Source organism: Polypterus senegalus, chromosome 11, assembly GCF_016835505.1.
Source record: "Polypterus senegalus isolate Bchr_013 chromosome 11, ASM1683550v1, whole genome shotgun sequence".
Lineage (NCBI taxonomy): Eukaryota > Metazoa > Chordata > Cladistia > Polypteriformes > Polypteridae > Polypterus > Polypterus senegalus.
In genome coordinates, this window is record NC_053164.1 from 42208542 (window position 1) to 42235037 (window position 26496).

The following is a 26496-nucleotide window of genomic DNA, read 5'->3' on the forward strand; positions in this document are numbered from 1 at the left end:
TCATGCCAGCGTCACATGCCACATTTCTTGGAAACATGTCATATCTGCCCATTGCAAAACCAGCAAAATAAAAAAAAAATCTTATTCACAGGTAGTATTAGTTAATACTACTGTGTATCCATAGAAAATGAAAATATCAAAGATTAACTATTAATGTGCTCCTAGTAGTTAAGTGAATGTGGCGAGTTGTTCACTGATGTGTAGTTCTCCCTCAGCAGAAAGTGTGATTTTGTTTGACTCATTAATTTTGTAATAAATGGCCTGTCCTCAGAGTATAGAAGAGCTAATATTACCCATTTCAGCTTTAACCTTGCATGTGGATGATCAGAAAAATCCTCTGCTGGCTACATCTCCAACTCTGTCAAAGAGGTCAAAGGCACTAACAGAGTTTTTATTGTGAATGAAACTAAAAATGACAAAAAATCTTTTTGTTAATCAGAATAAACATGAAACTAAAAGATGAGTGAAATCCAAACAGTAAATTAAAACTCCTCTCTTGAAAGTAACAAAATGAAAATAGGTGGAAGTGAAAATGTGTTGTTTCCATTTTAAAATAAACCAACTGCTAATAACCTGCTGTTGACTGTCCCTCCTATCCTGCTGTGTACTCTATGGCCAGATAGCCTAATGAGCACAAGAGTTTTCAACTATTCAGAAAGAACACATTTTTAAACATTGACACACAGCAAAGAATTGGTTATAAGGGCAAAAATACCATCTGAGAGCTCCAAGTATGATACTGACAGTAACCAGAGCAAGGACGTAATCAATATTTGCAGTCATAAGGAACCGTGAAGTGCTTGATCCAAAGATCAACATGCCTAATTCTCCCAAGTAAACAGCCTGTTTAGCCCATGACAGAAAGGGAAATTGTTTGATTAAAGAGTAAGACAAATATAATGGGTGAGAAACTCATGTTTCTTGATTGAAAGGAAAGTGTGCTAACCATCACACCCTTTCTGGTGCTGCTTCTGTGTTGATAGATCAGTAAGTTGTAATTATTACCACTTGCTCCTACCCCAAGGTTCCCCTGCCATTCTCTATCTTATGGCAAGAAGCACCTGAGTGCTAAATTTGTCTACTGCTTGAAAAAAATCAAAGATATACCTAAAGAAGAAACAGAAAATGTACTTTATAGATAAAGATTTAATAAAGAAGACTTTTATGTTTGTCTGGGTGCATACAGAATTTCAGGAACAAAAGTTGCACACTGACAAAATGTGAAATGCAAAAAGATGTAAGAACAACAGGACTGATTTATAACTTGTGTTTCAATAGTTCCATACATTTTACTGCTTAACTGCTTCTCTTTAGGTGATTTGAATCGGAGGCCTCATGGCAACTGCCTTGGGAGCCACACAGCATCCTCAACAGGATATTAAGACTCCTAAATATCTAGGATTCCAAATATCCACACTGAGCTAACAGATTCATCAGTAGGGCTATGCATTTTAGGCTCCTTATAGATTGTGATCTAGCACCAATAGTTTCATGTTAAAAGATAAGAAACTTCCTATCAGCTGCTGTTAGTTCCCTTTACTTCATGAGTCTCATGAACCTTTTCTAGCTTATTTTTTTCTTCCTTGTCTGGTGTATGTTGTGTATCATAATTTCAGAGTGTGCTCTGGCAATGTAACCACGATCATTTATTTTAACACTAGGCCCAATCAGATATGCTTGTCATGCATCGTAGGTCGTTCAGCAGTGCTTGTGAGCTCCAGATTTTGTGTAGACAATTAGAGAATGTAGGGAGATTCTTTGACTGTTACACATAAAGATAGTTGGCAGCCAGCTAAAACAAAGAAAAAGTAATAAAATAATTACAATGAAAGAGAAAGATAGATGCGTATAAAAAAGGAAAAATGTTTATACATACAGAACAACATAGAAAGACAGAAAAAAGAAAGCACAAACAGAGGTAGACATTTTATAGTTTAGTTGATTTTTGGAAGGTCTGACTTTTTCTCAGTTTTTGTCTGAAGACAATATTGCATCAAAAACTAAAACTTAAGATGTTTTCTTTGGGCTTTATAATTGTATTTAAGTTTGATTTTTCTACATTGATAGTGCACACAAGACCTGTCAGTCTTGAAACTAGCAGTGACACAGGCACTTACAGTATATTGCCTTTTACTTCATTGTTCCACATCACCTTTTATGTATGGTCTTGTCAGTCATAGTTTTTGCCTCCATTTCACAAGCATGCAAGACATTAAAAGGTCTTAGGAGTCCAGCAGAAAACAGAAAATGTCTACCAGGTCAAAAGTATCTGACATAGAGGCTTAATTTGACTTCCGAGCTTATTGCTGCATTTCAGAACTAACAGTATTTCTTTATAGCAAATAAAAGGTATTAAAGAGAGGAACGTCATATTTTTGTTTGTTAAAGCTAAAAGAAAATGTGGGAACTTGTGTCTGGCCCTTACAAGGTTATGTGGAGGGGAATGTGATCTGTAGCAGATTTCATTCTCTTCATTACATGTATAATAAGTTCTACGCAATTTCCCTTTATCAATCCCAATCAACATGAAATTTAACACACATGCATGTGCCTATAGCACCTCCCAGAATTCCACCTGTTTGAATATGCAAATCAATATAAATAGCCCCTTCCATTCAGTGTTCTGTTAAAAGACAAGGGCAAAAGCAGATGGGGGAAAAAAAATTCAGCAAATGAAAAATGGAGGCCTTGCTCAGTGAAGTGAAGGCAAGGAAAATGTTCTATTTGGTGGCTTAAGCAGTGGTATAAGCAACAAAAGGAATTTGGTGGAGTGGCAAAGGCACTCAAAAGTTCACGTTCAGAAAGTTGCACAGTGTCTGAAATAAAAAACAAGTGGTCAGACATCAAAGTTGTCGTGAAAAGGCAAGTTGCAGCTCACAATCTGGGTGTCAAGCCAGTCCCAGCAAGCAACGAGGACAGGAACAATCCCTGGACAGGGCACTAGCTCATCACAGGGTGAATACAAGCACACACATACACTACTAGCATCAATTTAGCATCACCAAATCCCCTATGCTGCATACATTTGGAAGGAAACCAAACCATGTAGAGGAAATCCACCAGGAAAATATACAAATTCCAGGCAGGGAACACCCGGGACATGACCCCCTTACTACTAGGCAGCAGCGCTTCTGCCACTCCACTTTGCCCTCTCATGTTTAATTATTAACACTAGAATCCAGAAGCCAATAAAAAATCTCATAATCCCAGCCCACTTTAAATTCCTTCACAACTCTTGTTTTGTAAATGCATATATCAGCACAAGCACCTTGACGGAGCTCAGCTCGGCAAAAAGTTCTCCCAGCTCAAGCCAAGGCTCCTTATCTGCGTGTGATGTTCCTGGAGTTGTATAGGGTAAATAATACAGTATATCGTTATTTGGACTAAATACATTTCATGTGTGTTCCATGTCTATAAAGATCTGAGTAAATGTAGGATAACAGGACATGCCAGGCAAGAAATGCTGAACACATAACTAAACCAGAAACTTTTTCCCATGTTGTACTAATAATGATGTGAAGTATGAAATATACACTCACCTAAAGGATTATTAGGAACACCTGTTCAATTTCTCATTAATGCAAATATCTAATCAACCAATCACATGGCAGTTGCTTCAATGCATTTAGGGGTGTGGTCCTGGTCAAGACAATCTCCTGAACTCCAAATTGAATGTCAGAATGGGAAAGAAAGGTGATTTAAGCAATTCTGAGCGTGGCATGGTTGTTGGTGCCAGACGGGCCGGTCTGAGTATTTCACAATCTGCTCAGTTACTGGGATTTTCACGCACAGCCATTTCTAGGGTTTACAAAGAATTGTGTGAAAAGGGAAAAACATCCAGTATGCGGCAGTCCTGTGGGCGAAAATCCCTTTTTGATGCTAGAGGTCAGAGGAGAATGGGCCGACTGATTCAAGCTGATAGAAGAGCAACTTTGACTGAAATAACCACTCGTTACAACCAAGGTATGCAGCAAAGCATTTGTGAAGCCACAACACACACAACCTTGAGGCGGATGGGCTACAACATCAGAAGACCCCACCAGGTACCACTCATTTCCACTACAAATAAGAAAAAGAGGCTACAATTTGCACAAGCTCATCAAAATTGGACAGTTGAAGACTCGAAAAATGTTGCCTGGTCTGATGAGTCTCGATTTCTGTTGAGACATTCAAATGGTAGAGTCAGAATTTGGTGTAAACAGAATGAGAACATGGATCCATCATGCCTTGTTACCACTGTGCAGGCTGGTGGTGGTGGTGTAATGGTGTGGGGGATGTTTTCTTGGCACACTTTAGGCCCCTTAGTGCCAATTGGGCATCGTGTAAATGCCACGGGCTACCTGAGCATTGTTTCTGACCATGTCCATCCCTTCATGACCACCATGTACCCATCCTCTGATGGCTACTTCCAGCAGGATAATGCACCATGTCACAAAGCTCGAATCATTTCAAATTGGTTTCTTGAACATGACAATGAGTTCACTGTACTAAAATGGCCCCCACAGTCACATCATCTCAACCCAATAGAGCATCTTTGGGATGTGGTGGAACGGGAGCTTCGTGCCCTGGATGTGCATCGCACAAATCTCCATCAACTGCAAGATGCTATCCTATCAATATGGGGCAACATTTCTAAAGAATGCTTTCAGCACCTTGTTGAATCAATGCCACGTAGAATTAAGGCAGTTCTGAAGGTGAAAGGGGGTCAAACACCGTATTAGTATGGTGTTCCTAATAATCCTTTAGGTGAGTGTATTAAGACTTTAGTCCAAATATGAAATAAACATGTGTGCTTTTATTCAAGAAGGTAACCATAGAAAAAAAAAATTTACATGTTGCTGTCAATGAGTTAAAAACCCAAGCTCAAATGTCACTTGACAGGAAGTTGTCATGTATACTTGAGTGATGTAGAGGTAAGAACCGCTGCCTTATAACTCAGAGGTACCGGGTTCAAGACAGAGCACTCCGTGTTTTGAGTAGTGAGCTGCCATTATTACTATAACATAATAAAAACATACATTTGATTTGAGTTTGTAACACTCAGTGTAAATTTTGACTACTTGTAAAAGTTAGCGCTTGTTTTTTTTTTATTCATTTTTATTCTCTCATCACATCCATGTGGTACAATGAACATGCCTCTCCCTCTCTGAGTTGATGGCATTTATCTCCATTCTTTTCATAAGAGCAGCAATGACCGCAGTTGGTATTGTGGCTGATCCCTGCTCAGAACTATTTGTTGTACCGGCTATCAAAGATACAATGTCCCGTGACCACTACTGGACTGGACAAAGGCAGGACCGTAACAACAGACAGCTTCTTCACAGCGCTTTCACCGGCTAATAGACAGCTGCACTGCAATGCAACTCTGCTTGGCAGGATACTCTTCTTATTACTGGAACACAGCTGTGGAAAGTCTCCCACCATTGTTGAAAAGGTATAACACTTCTTGTGCAGGCACATGCTGAAACTTAAACTCTGAGATTTGCATTTTGAATGTTCCTATTTGGTCAGTATCCTTTAATAATAAGGTTTTAAATTATTTGTAACACATTTTATGTTAGCTGCCATGCCTTGGAGGTTGTATTTTAAAACATATGCTTAGAAAATTCTTTTATGTAACAGAGTGAAATTAAGCCCCTGAGTTTTTATTATAAAGCGCAAACTTAAACCTCTAAGGTTACATATGAAAAACTAAATACTGACCATAGTCAGATTTATTTTTGGAATCTGTAATCTTAGGCGTGCTAAATAATAGTAAGGTACCTTTAAACTAATTAATCTCATGAAGACAACATGTGTCTTTTAGGCCATGAAGAACAATTTGGAGTCAGTTTAATGGCCCATGCTCCTATTCTGTTGTTGGTTAGGTGACATGAGGCTATAGTAAAACTGCTAAAGTTGAGAAATTTAATATCTGTCTAAACACATAGCCGTGTAAAAGCAGCTTCAATTTCACCTTGCGCATCACAGTTAACTTGAGAAATTCCAGTCTGGCTTCTACTCAGGTCACAGTAATGAAACTGCACTGACCTCTGTTGTAAATAAACTGAAATATCCTCTGGTGAAAGAAATTACACAGTAAATTACACAGTAAATATTTTGTTAGATCTGCGGTGGGTTGGCACCCTGCCCAGGATTGGTTCCTGCCTTGTGCCCTGTGTTGGCTGGGATTGGCTCCAGCAGACCCCCGTGACCCTGTGTTTGGATTCAGCGGGTTAGAAAATGGGTGGATGGATGGATATTTTGTTAGATTTAAGTGGGTGCCTTTGACACCATTGACCAATGTATTCTATTACATAGGCTGGAAGATTACATTGGGCTTTCAGACACTGTCTTTGCATCTCATATTTATCAAGTCAATTCCAATGAAAAGGGAAATGGGCTGACAGTAGTCCATAATTATATTCAAAACTTAAATATGGTGTCCTACAGTGGACCTCTGCTGGTTTCACTTTACATGTTTCCATTAGGAACTATTATTAGAAAACATTCATTTTCACAATGCCCAGCTATACCTTTACTTTAGACCTAATGATGTCTCTCCAATAGTCCTTAGTTGATTGCGTCAGTGAGTTAACACTTCTTTCTGAATGTAGACAAAACAGAAATGTTATTTATTCTGTCACTTTTTAAATCGGTCTAAATAATAGTTTTACGTAATCATTTATCTTTGACACCAGTATGTGTTTCAAAAGAAACTTTACAAAATTACCTAAAACCTGTTTTTTCTAGCTTAAAATATTAGAATAGTGTGTGAACAGGTTGTTCAGCCTTATCTATATGCAGCTTTGATTCATTCTAAAATGCTGTTACAAGAATCAGTACAAGAACCAGAAAGTGCAACCACATAGCTTCTGTTCTTAAATTGTTAAACTGGCTTCCAGTGAAGCTTAGAAATGATTTCAAATGATTTCATTTCAAGTTCTTTGTATATAAATGGCATTGATACAATAATTATAAACTGTTATTAACTCTCTTCTATTGTTTCTCTTCGTTTGTATTTTGCTTTGGCATTTGGTGCCACTGCTCTACTTCCAAGATATTTTCTTGCCCATGGTTAGACATCATTGATACCAGAAGACTTGTAGTCAATAGATGGGAAGTTTTTGTTTTTATATTAGACAGCCCAGCACAGACTGTATTGTAGAGTGCCCAGGAAGGAGTAGGCAGCCAGTTGGCCGAGGTCTCCAGGACTGTGATGGTGTCCAACTTTGTCATTGACTTTCTGTAACCTGACATAGGCAGAGACACGAAATGCCATCCAGCACGTGTTTATTTACAGCTGCGGAAGCGTTTCTTCTTTGCTCCTCTACAGAACAACACAGTCCTTTCTTCAGCTGCCAATTCACAGTTCTTCCGCCTCCACTCCTTCCTCACCAGCTTCGTCTTTCTTCCTCATGACTCTGGCTCCTTGAATGGAGTGAGGTGGCTCCATTTATGATGGCCCTGGGAGTGCTCCAGGTGGCTCATTAATCAGACCTGGAATCACTCCCAGGTGTGGTGAGAGCTCAGTGCCGGGCTCTGCAGCTCCCCCTGGCAGTCCCCATGGAACCCAACAGGGCTGTGCCAAACTCCCAGGTCCTTACGTGCAATTGGTGTTCTGGCCAGGTTATGGCCATGGCTGCCTGTCACAGTGTATACATTTTAAAATTGGCAAAGTTTGAAATCAATTTTTTACAACACTCTGATGCTGCACTGAGTGAAGTGTGCTATACTAAAACAAACTGAATTAAATCAAATTGAATAAAAAGCAAATTACATTCAAAAAAGCAAGAGACAAAGCTTAAAAGTATAAATCTAATGTTTTAGTAACAGAATTTAAATGTTAGACTGGTAACATATCCTACAATGTGCGGTGTATAAGGAGCCATATAAAAAAAAAAAAAAACAACACTGAATAGTAAATCAAACAGTCTATAGTGACCGGCAAGAAAAATAAAATAAGACTGATCACCATGTCCAGTTATACCACAATGTTCAGTGTTGCATATGACAGGCAATGACAACTGAATCTAGGTTCCACAGTAGAAAATCAGTTCTTTATTTTCCAAAAACAATGAATAGTAATCCCCAGTCATACCTGCAAATGTAGCTGAGAAGGCTGTAATTCTCTGGTGGTAGAAGGGCAATTTGCTTCTCCAAATTCTCCCAACCCTGGAAATTTAGAGTAATCATTAATGTTAGCCTGTAATGAAGTGCTAAGCCCATCTTTTATTCATGACTTTTACATCTTTTGTTCCTTATAGAACAACAACAAGCTTTACAACACCACACATCTTCATTCCAGAAGCATATTTTATAAACAGAGGACAAAGACCTTCATTCATAAAAAAAGGAGGTTGAAGTTGAATAGATATCTTTGTGATATAAGCATGGCGATACATGGTGACCTCTGTTGAGTTTAATTTATTTAATCTTTAACATTTGAAGGACAGGCATCAGGATCTTACATTGAGTCCAGAGGTAAATCAGAATTTAAAATTCAAGATATAAACATGGAGGCATAAAGTGACTTCTTTTATTCAAATAAGTTACACTATGCAGTCTTTAGCAAATACAGATGGAATAAGAGCTAGGAATCAAACACTTTCTAAAGACCTGGATCTCAAATGTATGTTGTACCTTGGTCAGATATACAAGTTAGAAACTCAATGTACTCTTTACAAGAACTTCAGCTTGAAATTCACATCTTTTGGAAATAAACATGAAGTTATATGGTGCCCTATATTGCTCAACTGATTTTGTTTTATTTTTATGAATTCTAATGGATATCTTTGGAATTTTAACATGGGGCCACACTGTGCCTTCATGAGTCATGTGAAATTATTTTATTTCACCTTTAGCGTGTAGAGTGGAGCCAGGACTCAGGGTCTCACAACGTACTATCAGCTGTCTCTGAATTTGAAATAAATATGAGTTTATGTTAATTAGTCCTGACTGTATGAAGGAGAAGTCATGGCGCAGAGTCTAACAGTAAGTCAGGTGATAAACCTGATTTGAAAATGTATGTCTTTGTGATATAAACACGAGGCAACACACTAATGTCGATTTGTCAAATAACCCGAGTTAAATTTACCCATCTTCTTTTGCTCCAGTTCTGGGTCCTCATTTATAAAGCTTCAAAAAAAGAGGCTCAAAATGCGTATACTCAACTTCCCACACAAATGTTGGGATTTATAAAATAAAACTTTGCGCTTAAAAGCTTGTGTGTGTGTATATATATATATATATATATATATATATATATATATATATATATATATATACACTAGCAAAATACCCGCGCTTCACAGCGAAGTAGTGTGTTAAAGAAGTTATAAAAAAGAAAAGGAAACATTTTAAAAATAACATAACCTGATTGTCAATCTAATTGTTTTGTCACTGTTATGAGTGTTGCTGTCATCAAGGATTTGATTATCATTATTTCTTTCAATCAGGTTCGTATTTGAAGGACGTGTTATTATGAAGTTACATTCCATGTTTGTCAACCGTTGTAAAGATAACAGGTTTAATTCATCGAAGTGTTCACTACACAAATTACTACTCATGAATGTAAGATGTTTAACAGGCATTCCCGGTATTAACTTGTGCTAAACGTACCATGGTGTGACATAAGGGGAGCTGACTGTAAAAAGGCAAGGAGGCGCGTATTTTGAACTAAAAGGGAGAAGACAGCGAAGGAGCAGAAAAGTGAGAAGGAAAACTGTTTAAATAAAGAGCTAGGAAGGTGAATGGTAAGAAGCAGCCAGCGATAAAGCAAGGAAGACTTCATAATAAGGACAGTTCGGTGCACGTAGAAGGTGTGACAATAAGATTGTTAAGCCTTATGATAATGTTCCCGCATGGAGGATTTAGGGAGACACACTGGGAGAAGTATAATCTGGACCTCTCTACAGTTTCACTTATTTTCGGGTTGTAATGTTCATCAAATTTACGATCAAATTTGGTCCAGTGGCGGACCGTGCATCTCACACCTAGGCCTTCAGTAGTGCTCCGTCTGAATCAACCTGCCTCTCAAAAACTAATTTATGGTTATAAAAACCATCTTAATATGCAGAAATACAGCATAAAGAGCCGCTGCATTGCAGATAGATAACTCCTGTAGACACAATAAATGCCTTTATTGAACAGATAACCAGGGGTGAACAAGTTCCTTTCTACTGCAGCTACAGCCGCGAAACACATAAAAAACATCAATAATAACTCATAAACATGCAATATTATTTAGGAAATTCGCAACATTTTACTCACCAAAAATTCAGATTATTTTAACCAAAATCTATCCTCCTCTCTTTCCTCAAAAACAGTTCAATTACTCTGTCGTACAGATTATCCATGCGCTTCAGTTCCATCAAAAAGTCCCTTTCTATCGCCATCGAAGCTAATGCTGAAAGTCGAACCTGCCCTATCGTATTTCTGGCATAAGTTTTAATTTGCTTTAGGGCTGAAAATGTCCACTCGACAGAAGCAGTGTACACGGGAATGATGACCGCCAAATATACCAATGTGTACAGCTGCCCCATGCTCTCATTCAGATTTTTCTGATGAAGGAAGTCAAGGAGATCAGTGGGAGATTTTCCTGCAAAACATCCATGGCATACATTACAGTCAGTTCTGTTTTTAGCCAAGACAGATCAAAAACTGCTCCGTGGCTCTTGTGTTAAACTGGAGAATCCTGCATGCGGGAAATTTTTCTTGTATTCCCGAAACTTCTGGGGATGAGGAGCATGACAAATATCAGTTTTTCGTGGTCTTGAAATCTGGTCTGTGTCTGGCAAATAATATTGTCCAGAATCCTGCCATGGAGTTGGCTGTAGTGCGCGCAAGTATCTTGCACTCGGAGCGCCTGTGGTGCGTTCAGTGGCCTTGTAGAGTTCCTCATATCAGCTTCTATCCAATCAATGGGTCTGAATATGGTGACGTTGCCGTACACCTGCTAGAGGGCCCTACTGACACCAACTAAAAATCTGATTGGTTGAAGCAACAGTTTAATCAACATTTATTCTGTGTTTGAGGGCCTGCACAATGGATTGTGAAGGCCTCTCTGCCTGGCAACAAATGATGGCTGAAATGTGATTGGTTAAATGCTATAATACGAAAATACATATCTGGAAGCAGCACAGCCATCGGAAAAGCTATGAAAGGAAGCGGACAGACTATTTGGAATTATTTAATAAGTATTCATGGACAAAATATAATTAACATCAGTTTGTGATTCAGATATTTTTTTAGGCCAGCACAGAAGGCATGACTTCGCCAGGTCTTTAGCATCGAGGCTTTATACCCTGCATCTTCTCATTAAACTTGTATCTCGTAAATATCTTGTGCAATCTTGCGATGTCCACGGCTTTATTTAATTTTAGCTCAGACCCGGCACTTAAAAGTTTCTCTCGCACTTTCACTGAGAGAGGGTTTCCGCAGAAGCTGCACTTATGAATATGCTAAGCACAGTCCTTCACCCACGAATATTTATCTTACATGGGCAGGCACTCAATTACGTGGGAGGCATGATGATGTGAGACGCAACTCCGCCTCACACGGCGACCGAGCTGTAGGCTATTACAGTATATGGACGAAAGTAGGTTCCAATTATGACTGTTACGCGTAGAATTTCGAAATGAAACCTGCCTAACTCTTGTAAGTAAGCTGTAAGGAATGAGCCTGCCAAATTTCAGCCTTCCACCTATATGGGAAGTGGGAGAATTAGTGATGAGTCAGTGAGTGAGTGAGTGAGTGAGACAGTCAGTGAGGGCTTTGCCTTTTATTAGTATATATATATATATATATTGTGACGGACAGCCGGGTCCCATGCCCGGCTGGGACGCCTCTGATGCATACGTCCCGGGGGAGCCATCATGGACTTTGCAATACCTCCCCCGGGGCGCTTGGGGGCACTCTCCCTGGCAGTGGATTCCTCCTCAATCTCCCCCGTGGCTCCATGGGACATGGAGTCCACCACAGCAGCCCGGTTGGGAGATGGGGTGGCCGCTAGGGGGTGCTGCAGAGAGCCAGCCACCACACTGGACGGTTTATCAGCCCCACCCGGAGGTGCAATTAAGACCAGCTGCTCAGGCACCTGGATCACTTCCGTGTGGGGTATAAAAGGGCCTGCCTCCCAGCAATCGAGGCCAGAATCGGGAGGAAGAGGACGAGGTTGCCTGGGAGGAGTGGTGGAGCAGGAAAGTGTTGGTTTGGTGGTAACTGTGTGTTTTGTGCTTGGACTGTGTTTGGGTTGTGTGGCACGGGGAAGGCGTGTCACACAGCTGAAGAAAATAAAGGAGCCTTTGAGTGTGAACACGTGCCTCTGCGTATTCTGTACCGGGTCGGGCTATATAGCCTTATTACAATATATATATATATATATATATATATATATATATATATATAGTAAAACCTCAACTATGTGTTGTGACGGATAACAGAATAGCTAATTTAAAAATGATAAACAGTAGATTAGTTTAGTGATTAGTCATTTTTAATTACAAAAAAAACCTATATCAACAAATTATAATATAGTATTAACAAAATGTATTAATTTATATAATATTGTAATGACCAGCTTAGTAAGCACATACAATTCAGAGGTAGTAGAGTTTTCTATGTTTTACTTGGAGTCTTTGTTCTGTAACAAGGGGGGCCCTGTCTTAAACTCCATTGTCTGGGTTACAAAGCACATCTCCAAAACAATCAAAGAAAGCTTTCTCCACGAATATATCTCCTGCCACTCACGTTCTATCTTTTTCTATACTGCAAACACTCCTGCTTATTGTCTCCTGACTCCCTACTCAAAACTTGCTTCCACCTCACCTTCCTTTTCCTCCTAACTTCTCCTGTCACTCATCTCCTAAGAGGCGTGTCTGGCCCTTACAGAACAGAAGCCCATCAGCCAGTCTTATCACTTTCACAGCATTCTGCCCTTTCTGCTCCCACACAGCGCAACACAAGTTGTCTGCACGTCACAATATATTAACAAAACATAATATAACAGAATTTAAAAAGAAAATTACAATGCAGAAGAACATTAACATTATTACGGAATAATATTACCATTATTGGTTTCCATTTTCGACATGTTTTTCACTTTTGTTGGCATCACGCTTTAGATCATTCACAGCTGTTCTTCCTACTCTGTAAATTGCAATACTTGAAGCGCTTTTCCTTTAACTCAAATGACGTTTCAAAAAAATAAAAATGATCACTTTATCAAGGGTTAAGGGGAAATTGAATTGGGACTGGCAGCCAGACATACAATTAGACATTTGACAGATAAGAACAACCATCTCTATATTAAGCAAGTATTTTAGTATACGACTCTCTGTGTCTCCCCAGAAAATAAAAAAATTAGTGAGGCTAAGGTGGTTTTAGTCATACTGGTATTATTCAAGTTCAAATTTTGGAGGTGTCCACTGATACAAACCTAACTATGGTTTATCTGCACCCTTTCGGTATGAAACATTCTCTAGCCACATTCAGAGTAAACTAAAGTGAAAGTGCATGAACAAATAATTAAGAGCAATTACTTAAGCTATGCCCTTCAAGCACCCATCACTGGCATTGTGCAAAGTCCAGGCAGGACAGCTTACTCACCGTCATGTCAGTAACATTCAAGTGCTGACTGCAGTTAAGGAAGTCATCGTATTGAGACCAGGGGATGACAGGTTCTGGAAGCTCCCGGAGATACAACTTGAACAATGAGGCCACTGTGTGGACATCTGTCTCACTGCAATATACAATGTTGATATCAACATCACTTACTTTGTTTGCTGTTTGTGAATACTTTTCAGAAGCTCTACATGATACATGGCAGGTTGCTGTTACATATTGATGAGTCAGGGAGCTCTGTGAGATGATCGTTTTTTGTTCAAGGTGAAGAGATGTCAGAAATTATCTTGTCTGAAGTGGAAACAACCAGAGACAGGGCAAACACAGACACACACTGTCGTACTGGGCCATTTTAGAGTGATCATAGAGCATCTCTTTGTAAAGGAAGAAGAAGAGCTGATCCCTGGATTAATTTTGTGTGAACATGGGTAGAACATTCTGGGGCTGGTGCACTGTAGTGTTGTTGGGAAGCCCTGTTGGATCCAGGGGGAGCTGTAGGGAATGGTTGTCCCTATTTTGAGGGGTTTCTGCCTGACCCAGAAGTACTTCCTTCATGCGACATCTTGGCACCAGTAAAACTCCTGAATCTGGTATAAAAGGGGCCTCCTCATCTCACTGAGGGAGTCCGAACCGGGTGGAGCAGTAAGCATCTCATCATCATCTCCTCAACAGCTTTTCCTGCAGAGAGCTATGGCTATATACATATAAATAAATACTAAGGGGCTCTGTCCCCTGCTCGCTTCGCTTGCCAACACCACGGTCCATCTCTTCAGCCCTGTTGGGTACCGTGAGTGCCGCCTGGGGGAGCTCACCAAGAACCTGGGGACTTTTATGATTACGCCACCCCGGAAGTACTTCGGGGTCATGAGGACGGAAGTCCACAGTACTTCCAGGGCACCGGAAGAAGGAAGATGTGGAGCTGACCCAGTGAAGAAATACTTCCTGGTCATGGACTATAAAAGAACTTTGGGAACTCCCAGACGACAAGCTGAGCTGGAAGGAAGGGTGGCTAAGTGTGGGAGCTGGAGGATTATTATTATTATTGTATTGATTATTTAATGAATAGTGTGGAGTGGAGGGTGCTTGGTGCATATAATTATTATAATAAAAAAAAGAAGTATTGGACTTTTACTTGGTGTTTGGCGTGGTACCTGAGGGTTCAAGGGAGCAATAGTGCCCCCTACTGCCACAATATATATAGATATATATATATATATAAATAATATATATGTGTTTGTGTGTGTGTGTGCGTGCGTGTTCTTATAGGAGTGCGTATATAGTAGTGTGGTTGCGTTCATGTAGGCTTATGTTATTTCTTGGTACCGGTGTATTTTTCTGCAGATGTATTGATATGCACGTGTTTGTGGTCTCCATGAACTCCCTTGTCAACTGGAATCACTGTTTGCACTTACCTCATCCTTTTTCCACCTCACAGGAGGCAAGTACAAAGCACAGGATTTCTTAGAAAAAGGGTTCACACTTTACTTTCATCAGGTCAAGCAAATTTCAAAGCACCCATTATCTCCACTTCATTCTCTTGTCAATGTAACTATACTGTATGTAAATTTAAATGAAATCAAAGTTCAGTCACGGTGGGTGGTGCTGAAGACCAGAAACCCTAGGTGCTCTGCTTGTGCAGAAAAGCACTGCCCTTTTAGGATGTGGTTTATGGCTGTGGCATGGGAACAGTACTGACATCCAGCTGCTGATCTGCACAACTTGCGTTATTCGTTCTGCTAGGGTGGGGGAAGGGTGTGCCTTGAGTGCAGAAATGCTGACAAATACGAGCAGGCCTGGCAAAACCTGCACTTTCACACAATGCTACCACTGAACCCCCACCCCAACCATTACCTTTGAACCATTTTACTAAATGCAGAAAGAATATTTTTGTGACATCTGCTCTCTTTGCGTGCTTTTGTTGGAGCTCAGCTTTCTTAGATTAAAAGCTGTACTAGCCAAATGTGTAATTTGAAAACCAGAAAGGTCCACTACCAGTATGTAGCTGGTCACGTGTTGGTGACATTTTGTTTCACATTGGCTTTGAGCCTTCTGAAGTGCTGTCTGACACTAAGAAAACATGGCTCCCATTTTAATCATTCATTCATACCCTTCTGAACATACTGATATGATAATCCATCATGAGCCACTCATCTCACTGACGTGAATGTGATTTGATATGAATAATGAGAGAGGCTATCTTGGAACCCACTTAAGACTCCAAAACTATCTTGAAGATCATCACAGACTGAGGTCTACTCTAGCGATACCAGATTGTGGATGGCCATCATGTGGTTGGAGAACTTACAAACCTTATACTGTGCTTTATATCACATACTCTGTCAGTTAAGATCTCGGAGAACACAAGTTTATACTGACAGTTACCTACAAAATTTGTGGACCAGCTACGTGGGTTATCTGCCCACCAGAACAATTCATTCAGTCATTTTCTAAAATCTACTTAGTGCAGTACAGGACTATTATCTAGTGCACTTTTCTTACATGAAAGCAGTTGCCACATTTGCAGGCAAAAATTGGTAAATCATTCATTTCTTTCTGCACCTGCTTAGTTCAAGGCCTCCATCAAGTTCACTCTCTATTTAATTGAAACACAGTGTTTCTATTAAGTGCAATTTGTATTTAGGTACATGTAGTCCCTTGCATGGCTGACCATGATGATTAATGTGTTCATTTATTTATACTTAGTCTCATACAAGTCCTTTATCAGTTTCATTATTTATTTAGTTATAAACAGTTGCCATTCCACAGAAGAGCATTGCCATTCATTTTTCTTAACCTGTTTGACCCGCCGCAGAGCTTCTTTCAAGCACACTCGTGATTTCATTATGAACTATTGCCATTTTCCCAGAAAAAAAAACATGGACAGTTCATTCATCCAGTTGTTTTCTGAACCTTCACAATGCAATACAGGGCCCTAGAACATCTCATTGAAAACTGCTCTGGGACACTTTATCCTATAATTAACTTTAAATCAGGCTGAAAAATACTATAAATTGAATAACCAACAAAAAGCACTTCTTGTGAAGTTGATTAGTGAGGATGAAGTGTAATACATAAGTCAAAATTTCCATTAAAGACAGCAGGACCACTGTAGGTTTTTTTCATTAATGGTGTGGGTAAGAGACAGTAGCCTGGTTCCCTTTTTTTGTATCTGATATCTGTGGACCTTCAGTACTTTGCATTTGTAGTGTATCCTTGAACAACCCAACCAATTGTCAAATTTGGACACATCACATGATGATACAACTTGTACAGCACCCCCAATCTCCAGCTTTACAGTGATCACTGGTTCTAACCTGGGAAATGAAGGTCGTTCCCCAGCATCAAAGGCATCTCGGAACTGCTTCACCTGGTTGTCCTGCCCAGGAAGTCGAAAGATTCCTTCTTCGCTGAGGCCATGCTCACGGATGAACTGAACACATTTCTCTACCAGGATAGGGACCTGGTGTTGTTCAAATTTCTGCTCATAAAGTATTGTGTCAGCAAGTCGCTGGCCAAACACAACTGTTAAGATACAAGACGTTACAATTAACACTTTGACAAAAAGATCTGGAAGTTACTGCTATGATACTGATTAAAGCTGCTTTTACTATTTTGACAAGGCACAAGTAAAAATTACAAACACCGTATGCTATTTTTCATCTTTTTTGCAATATGACGTGTCCTGTGATAATGTGTAATGTAGGTAACACTACATAAAATAGACAATTTGTTGCTTTACTCATTAAAATTTCTCAAGTGAAAAGTAACATAAGATTTTCCCTCTTCCCCCATCTTGTGGCGGACTGTGGCACTGCAAATAATCAAAGCCCAAGTAGGTAACATGATGCTCTGTTTGAAGCAATGATTTAGGTAAAGGTATAACAAAAAAAACAAGACTTGTGTCATTTTTGCTAAGATATTGTGAAAGGTTCAAGTCCAAATTGTGGAATGTTGTATTAAACCGGGAGGTGCAGTGTTAACACTGCTTCCTCACAACAAGAAGTCCTGGGTTCATATACTAAGTTCAAAGTTTATTGTCATGTGCACAGTAAGGAAACAGGTTTCCCTGTACAATGAAATTCTTTCTTTGCTGTCCACGCCAAATGACAAAACCAACATATAAAGATAAACATAAATAATAAGTAGCAGATAGATAATAAGTAACAGAGGCAGCATAAAGTATAAAAACAGAACAGAAGTATAAAGTGTAATGTGCAGGTAGGTGTGTGATGGACAAGTCAAATACAGTTACAGTTGTGTGAGGTAGATAGAATGAGGTGAACCACGGTTATAAACTCCAGTCAGTTATTTAGGAGTCTAATGGCCTTGGGAAAGAAAGAGTTCTTTAGCCTGGAAGTCCTGCATTTCATACTTTTATACCTCCTGCCTGAGGGTAGAAGTGTGAACAGTTTGTGTTGGGGTGGGTGGGTTCCATGAGGATCGAGGCAGAGTGCACCCTGTGTGGAGTTTGCATGTTCTCCCTGTGTCTACACGGGTCTCCTCCAGGTGCTCTGTTTTCCTCCAACATTTCAAAGACAAAGCTAGGTGGGTGAATTGGCATTGCTGTATTGGCCCGTGTGTGTGTGTTTGTTCACTTTGCAATGTACTGGCATCAGACCAGGGATTGTTCCTGATTTGTGTTCATGACTGTTGGAATGGGTTCTAGCTGTCCCATGACCCCGCCCTATATAAAAAAAATGGATGAATATTTAATTTAATTTTCTTTATTATATACTTTCTTATTGATTTTAATTAGAAACTGATAACATTCCTTACAGTCAAGACAAATTTAACAAATCAAAGAAAAATTTGAAACCCCACCCAAGAATTTCATTTTCTAACCTGCTTAGTCCTGAACATAGAGTGCAAGGTAGGAACAAACCCTGTAAAGCGGGCCAGTCCATCACAAGGAAAACACACACACACACCCTAACCACCTGCTGGGGCCATTTTTGTATTGCCAGTTCACCTAACCTGCATGTCTTTGAACTGTGGGAGGAAACCAGAGCACCTGGAGGAGACCTATGCACAGGGAGAACAAATGCAAATTCCATGCAGGGAGTAGCCTGGATGCAAACCATGGTCTCCTTACCGTGAGGCAGCAGTGCTACCACTAACCCACCGTGCCGCCTAATAAATAAATATGATACCATTTATTTACTGAAAGCTGCAACTACATTTAATTTATTTTTAAATCATGCACTTGGCATTGACAAGCCTTAAGCTATTTACACAGAATATACTTAAACAATATTAAAAAAAAACATTCAATGAATACAAAACATCATGGAGAGCACAACAATATTATGTAATCTGAACATATTTATTATATATACTCTGTTGCAAGTATTGTTGCACTTTAAATTGCATGGAACAAATGACATGTGAATTAGAAGTGAGGACCCCATAGCAATGACGCAGGTGGGTATGCGGCATGACAAAGTGTCATCGGATGCTGAATGGTGTCCTGTGGAATATCCAGCCAGGCTTTGCGCAATCGCTCCTTTAGGCAAGCAGTGTCCAGGAAGGGCATGGAGCAAGCTGTACTTTGTGTCCCTAAATGTCTGACACATGCTGTTTCACAGACAATTGAAATTATGTCATCATGTAAGCCTTTTTGAGAGTAATGATATGAGCAGATATTGTAAATTAAGAAAATGGCTCCAGCCAAGCTCACAATTAAAGGAAATAAATGACAATATCTTATTAATATACTGTCACCCTGGATAATGTTATGGTGACCATGACCAGGCCTAGTCCAGTTTTGTCAAACTGAAATTTCAGGTCCTTAAACAGTGATTTTGAGAATAACAAACATACAAACAGATACGTTCTGCCCACCCATTGATTTCATCTGCACATATGGTGGTTTGCACTGTTAGAAATGTTGTGCTAACTATGAAGCTTGTCCAGAAACCTTAACACATCGCAGTGGTGCTTATTTTATTTAAAAAAATGTATTATTTTTATGTAAGCACAACATTATCAGCAAATTCTATGAAATGAGAATAAATTAATAAAAAATAAATTTTTAGACTGCAACTTTGACCCAGTTAGAGAGGGCATTTCATTTCATGCAACCCTTTCCTAAAGGTATTAAATGACTAATAGCTTTACTTCTAAAGATGAGCTCTTTTTCCTCTGCACACCACAAGCGCAACCTCAGCCACATGACGAGCTATGCCTGCGTCATGGATTAGATTTGTGGTATAAACCATTCACCTTCAGGTATGAGCTGATGACCTCAAAAGCAGGCTAGAAACACCTGCATTGTCATTGGTGGATAGTATTTCATTATATCACTTTTGAGTAGGCCTCCTAACGGTTATTTCTACTAAAAGGGGGATAAAACACAAAGACTGTGTTGTTGGTTATGCCAAGATTATAATCTTTACATTATCTCCTGTCAGATATGCAGAGCCAGCTCTAGCATTTTGTTTTGAGTGGAACCATCACTGCCAGATCTATGCATAGAGACCTGGAGCCTCATGTATAACACCGTGCGTAGAATTCACACTTTAACATGGCGTACGGACAAAAACAGAAATGTGCGTATGCACAAAAAAATCCAGATGCATAAATCTGTGCATTCGCCAACTTCCACGTTCTTCCGCTACATAAATCCTGGTCAGCATGAAATGTATCACAGGTGCATGCGCCTGCTGTCATTCCCAAACTCCTCCCAGAATTATGCCTCTTTGAATATGCAAATCAATATAAATTGCCTCAAAGTTCAGTGTACTGTGAAAAGACAATAGCAAGAGCATGGGGCAAAAACAAGAATTTCAGTGAATCCCAAGTGGATGCAAGGAAAAATGTACTACTTGTTGTTTTAAGCAGTGGTATAAACAACAAAAGAAAGTTAAATGAGTGACATAGAGTGTCGCAGAAACTCGAAAGTTCAAATTCAGAAAGTCTCACAATGCCCAAAACAAAAAAAGAAGTTGTCAGATATCAAAGTCGCCATGAAAAGGTGTCATATGAAAGCGTATTACAGTACAGAGAAAAGAAAAAAACAGGGACACAGTGGAAATTTCCAGTTTAATCAAGTAGTTTGTTTTGTCATTAAAGTATAAGCTTCATCTTAAAATCATTTACTAGTTAGCACATTAAATGCTGCGTATTCTATGTGTTCTATGTGCTCCATGTGTGTGTGAATCACTACGTGCTTCTTAAATGGGCTTATTCTTACACCGACAGGACACAGAATACATTACAATCATGATATTACAGCTGTCTGAACAATTTAAATACTAAGATGTATACTTGATATCATTTTCATGATCATAGGATTTAAAGCATGTATTAAACATGGGGGACGTTGGTGTAGTGGTAGAGACGAGCTGGTGTCCCATCCAGAGATTGTTCCTGCCTCTTGATGCTTGCTGCGCCGTGCAAAAACCTCAATAAAATAATTTATTGCAGCAGTACTGTCTCTTTCAAACATACTAACCCCCAATTCCTGACCTTCCTTTTCTTTCTCAAAGTACCCAATCATCCCAGAATCGGCTCTTTAATAAATGTCAAGCCATCTGTAAGATTAGAATGCTAAGTCTTCAAAACCTTTAAGGAACATTGACATATCTTCGTAGTACGTGTTTAATTATTCCATCCATCTATCAATCCAGGGTCGCACCAGTCCCAGCAAGCATACAGCGCAAGGCAAGCACAGTCCCTGAATGTGGCGCAAGTTCATCGCTACCTCTGTTCACTGTGTCCACACGTTTCATTATTAACAGTATACATTATTTAAATGAAGTAAAAAATGTATCTGTATAATATAATATATATACTGCATTTCATCTTAAAAAAGATATCAAGAGCTCCAAGAAGATAGCGCTTGGAAATCTAAATCAACTTAGAAGCCAGTCGCCATCTGTAAATATAAGGCTCTCGTCTATTGAACTCATTTTAATTCCTTTATTGTTATTTTGTGGTACAATGAGATTGAATACGCAAATCCTCCATAAATTTATTTTCCAATAAAATGGTAAAATAACAACAACAACAATAATAATAATAATTTGATAAAAAAAAAACAATGAAAGATATAAAATATGAAAGCATAAGAGGCTCAGGTTGTGCAATATTACAACCAAGTTGAGGTAATTCTACTTATAAGTACAAACAGTTCTACCGGGAGCACTTAATGGACTGATTGATTATAGTGAGGTCCCTACAGGAAAGGTTCTGAAGAGTTCAACAACATTTGGGCCTGTGCAGGATATAAACCTGCCCTTTGGATTGGGACAAAGCTGCATGAGGTGGTGAGGCCTGCTATCTTGCTGTCAGCCATGAGAAAAGTGTTGAGCTGACCTGTGTTTTTAAGGGCCGCTTTGTTTCTGAGTTTGTGTGCAGGCAGAAGTCGCAACAAAAATGAGCCAATGTGTGTTCTATAGAATATAGCATCTTACCTGAAGGGCATTATTGTAAAGAACCCTAGAGATTTTTCAAATTGCTATACTAGATAAAACACTCCACTTCATAGACAAATAAAATGAGTGACACCAAGGACAACAAAGCTGAGACAAAAGGAGAGGTCCTCTCAGCTCAGTCTGAAGATACCTAAACTTAGAAGCAGGGGACACAAATATAACTTGTCCAGAGCAGTCAGTGTAAACTCTTACAGATTTAATGATGGTCAGGGAGAGAAGAGTCTAAAGATTTGTGGCCATACCCTAGAAAGAAAAGTGCTTTTGGGATGGAGGAATGAAACTGTGAAAGACTCAGGTGTTTTGGGCAAACACTTAAAACTGGCAAAGAAGTCAATAGATGTCTCTTGTGAAGAGCCTACAAAATGCAGAATTATAAATGAAATATTTATCAAAAGCATATTAAGAATTTTATACTTAGGAGCCTAAAGCATGTTACTGCAGTATAAGAATAAGTGCATATAAATGTGTGAATATTACAAAAAGTGAAAAAGTGCCTAGCACTGCCTCCTCACAGTGTGTGTTCAGATACGTCTGTGTGGAGTCTGCCTGTCCTCCGTGTCTGCATGGATGTTTTTTTCTTTCCTTCCACCAAAGACCCAATTTTACTATTCCATTCCAAAATACATGTTACACAAATTGCCATTTCTAAATTGTGAGAGAGCGCACGCGTACTGGTATGCATTCTTTGGCTCAGTAGTGGACTGCCACTCTGTATGTGTTTGGCTCCTGCTGTACTAACAGGAAAGTGTCACACATCTTTGTGATAGCACCTTAAAGGACTCCTTTGACCCACCAGCAGTATTTCATTTCATGTCTATGGTAAATTGACTAAAACTGAATAGTTTGGTGCCATATGCCAAGCACTCAGTTACATACCTCCACTTGAAGGGGTCCCCATGACCCTACGGATTGTTTTCACCCACTCTTCCATCTCATTCTGGGAGTTGGCCATCAAAACATGGGAGTCCTGGTATACCCGATCCCGATCAGCATTAACTGTAATAAAGAGAGCAGTCAGAGATTTATGCTGCATTTCATTTGAAGTGGGAAGTTGGAATTTCCGAGTTTCTGTTCAGAATTTTCAACTGGAATGCCCCCTTAACTCGGATTTCCAACTTGGAAACTTGAGGCTAGTCTGTCAAGCCCGAGCTTGTCTGACTTCAAATAATGGCGTCAGTCCAAAATGGCAATGTATACGTCAAACTTCAGTGAAAGCTTTAGTATTATACTGTTTATTAGCACTTCTGTCTATTTGTATCTCATTAAATGAGTCGTACACACAGTACTGTTCAACTTCTATCGGTGGACATATTGCTATGGTGTTTAGATACACAAAATGACGCATAAGGCATTGTTGTGTTTGCTCCATCAGAATAAACAGCAATTAATAACAAAGGTTTTCTGCATCCATATTGATTTTCCGATTGTTATACTGGAATGCAGTCAAAACAAGTGGGATGTCTTTCCCAGCTCCAACATCCGACTTTCAAGGTAAATGGAAGGCATCTTTAGATCCAGTTATGCCTCATCAGAAACAGTACAATGAGCTTTACGGTAAATTTGATCATATATATATATATATACACATACACAGTCATATGAAAAAGTTTAGGAACCCCTCTTAATGCTTTAGATTTTTGTTTATCATCAAAGTAGCAAAGTGACATTAAGTTTATTGGATTAACAGAAAATATGCAATATGCATCATAACACATTTAGACAGGTGCATAAATGTGGACACCCCAACAGAGATATTACATCAATACTTAGTTGAGCTTCCTTTTGCAAATATAACAACCTCAAGACGCCTCCTATAGCCTTTGATGAGTGTCTGGATTCTGGATGGAGGTATTTTTGACCATTCTTCCGTACAAAATCTCTCCAGGACATGGACAGCCTTCTTTAAATCATCCCATAGGTTTTTGATGATATTCAAGTCAGGGACCTGTGATGGCCGTTCCAGAATATTGTACTTCTCCCTCTGCATGAATGCCTTTGTAGATTTCGAACTGTGTTTTGGGTCATTGTCTTGTTGGAATATCAAACCCCTGTGTAACTTCAACTGTGTGACTGATGCTTAAACATTATCCTGAAGAATTTGTTGGTATTGGGATGAATTCATCCGACCCTCGACTTTAACAAGAGCCCCAGTCCCTGAACTAGTCACAGAGCCCCACAGCATGATGGAACCTCCACCAAATTTGACAGTAGGTAGCAGGTGTTTTTCTTGGAATGCGGTGTTCTTCTTCCACCATGCAAAGCGCTTTTTGTTATGACTAAATAACTCAATTTGATTTGTTTTCAATCCTATTTTTTGTAAAAATTGATCTGTTTGTATGGAATGAATACAATAAAATCAATAAAATTTCATAAAATGGAAAAAACCCCAAATAACTAAATTTTTGTCTCATCAGTCCAAAGCACTTTGTTCCAAAATGAATCTGGTTGTCTAAATGAGCATTTGCATACAACAAGCGACTCTGTCTGGGGCGTGAGTGCGGAAGGGGCTTCTTTCTCATCACCCTGCCATATAGATATTCATTGTGCAAATTGTGCTGAATTGTAGAACGATGTACAGATACACCATCTGCAGCAAGATGTTCTTGCAGGTCTTTGGAGGTGATCTGTGGGTTGTCTGTAACCATTCTCACAATCCTACGCATATGCCACTCCTGTACTTTTCATGGCCTACCAGACCTGCTGGGTTTAACAGCAACTGTGCCTGTGGCCTTCCATTTCCTGATTACATTCCTTACAGTTGAAACTGACAGTATAAACCTAGCTTTTTGTAGCCTTCACCTAAGCCATGAAACTGAACAGTCTTTGTTTTCAGATTTTTTGAGAGTTACTTTGAGGATCCCATGCTGTCACTCTTCAGAGGAGAGTCAAAGGGAAGCACAACTTGCAATTGACCACCTTAAATACCTTTTCTCAGGATTGGACACACCTGTCTATGAAGTTCAAGCCTTAAGAAGCTAATCCAACTAATTTGGTGTTTCAAGTTATCAGTATTGAGCAGTTACATGCACTCAAATCAGAAACATTACAATGGGACCCAAATTTTTTCACATTTGATTTAATGTCATACAACTACATACTGCGTCACTAAAAATCTTTGTTCGGAAAACACCCCAGTGCTCAGATGTTCCTAGGAAATGAAAGACATACCACTGTTATTTTTTTTTTTTTTGTTGAAAGGAGAGTAAATTATTATGCAGGCTGAGAGGGATTCCCAAACTTTTTCATATGACTGTAATTACCAGATGATTTTCTTTTCCACAGATTTGCACATTTCAAAGCCCATGAAACAAGGCAAACCTTGAGCAGTATGAATTAGAACAAGGATCTTCAAGGAGCATCTATAGAAGGGTTAGGATAATATAAAAGAATATTTTTATATGGTAAAAATCCAAAAAAATTATATTTGTGTTAATAACAATATCACTCAGTCTGTGTACTATGCACACATTACTTCAAGCAGTAATTGCATGCAAGTGATATGTGACAAAGTCCTAAATATGACTGCTTTAATACAGTATGTCTATCATTGATATGTCCCAAACATTATGGTGCCCTGAAATGGGGGGACCATGCAGAAAAAGTGTTATTATTTCTATATGGTGTGACTGAAATGTATGCAAATACTCTTAAATGAAAGTCTACAATGTGCATTTTAATCATGCCTGAATTGTTTGATTTGTAATTTTAAACTGTGGAGCAGAGGGGAAATCAAGGAAAAATGTGTCTTTGTCCTAAACAGTTTGGAGGGCACTCTATAAGTAAATATTATCTGCATATTTTTCCCACAAGCCTACACGTGCTGAAATGTTCTTCCTTTCACAAGCCCCTGTAAGCATACTGTGCTGGTTGTATTTCTTTACACACAGAAGGATCTTAAAAGGTGTCAAAATGGAATACCTTGAATTTAAGGTACACCCCAATTTAAGTCTTAAATTGGATGAGATACAGTATATATTTACAGTTTTCAAACTCTGATTAATTGAGTGAGCACATTTGTTTGTCTTTCTTGCATGCAGATAATCTATATACTGTATATAAAAGCCAAATACCACTGACTCACTCATCATGAAATATCCCGAACCATGAGGACTCGGGACTTGAAATTTGGAATGTAGGTTTACCCTTGGCCTATAGGTGCTCACTAAGATAACAGTTTCAAAAATTTCAAGTCCATGCACGTTCTGTCTGTATGTCTGTCTGCTTTTCAAAAGAGAATTACTTAACGGATTTAGAGCTGGTTGTTTTCTATAATTTGCTTCAACTTTCTGGTTGATTTTGCGACTTCTCTCATTGCGTTAAGTACCATAGTTCACTTGAGTACCGATGTATTTATGCAAATCCAAGACAGTGGCTATGGGCCGACAGCGGGGGGGCTGGGCCTTCATCATTCACTCTGTTCGAGTTGGTCTACGTCTCGCCACATGTTGGAGTGCACCTT

At 39.2% G+C, this 26496-nt stretch overlaps 1 protein-coding gene across 1 annotated transcript in view; it reads right to left on the bottom strand.

Moving 5' to 3' along the window:
* Positions 1-26496, bottom strand: part of arhgap25 (Rho GTPase activating protein 25) — a 76859-nt gene that overhangs the window by 22595 nt on the left and 27768 nt on the right. Inside the window, exons 4-7 of the mRNA XM_039768465.1 lie at positions 22914-23033; positions 16917-17124; positions 13588-13720; positions 8081-8154 (exon numbers count right to left, since the gene is read on the bottom strand). Coding sequence (XP_039624399.1) covers positions 8081-8154; positions 13588-13720; positions 16917-17124; positions 22914-23033 — 535 coding nt within the window. The remainder of the gene's footprint in view (positions 1-8080; positions 8155-13587; positions 13721-16916; positions 17125-22913; positions 23034-26496) is intronic.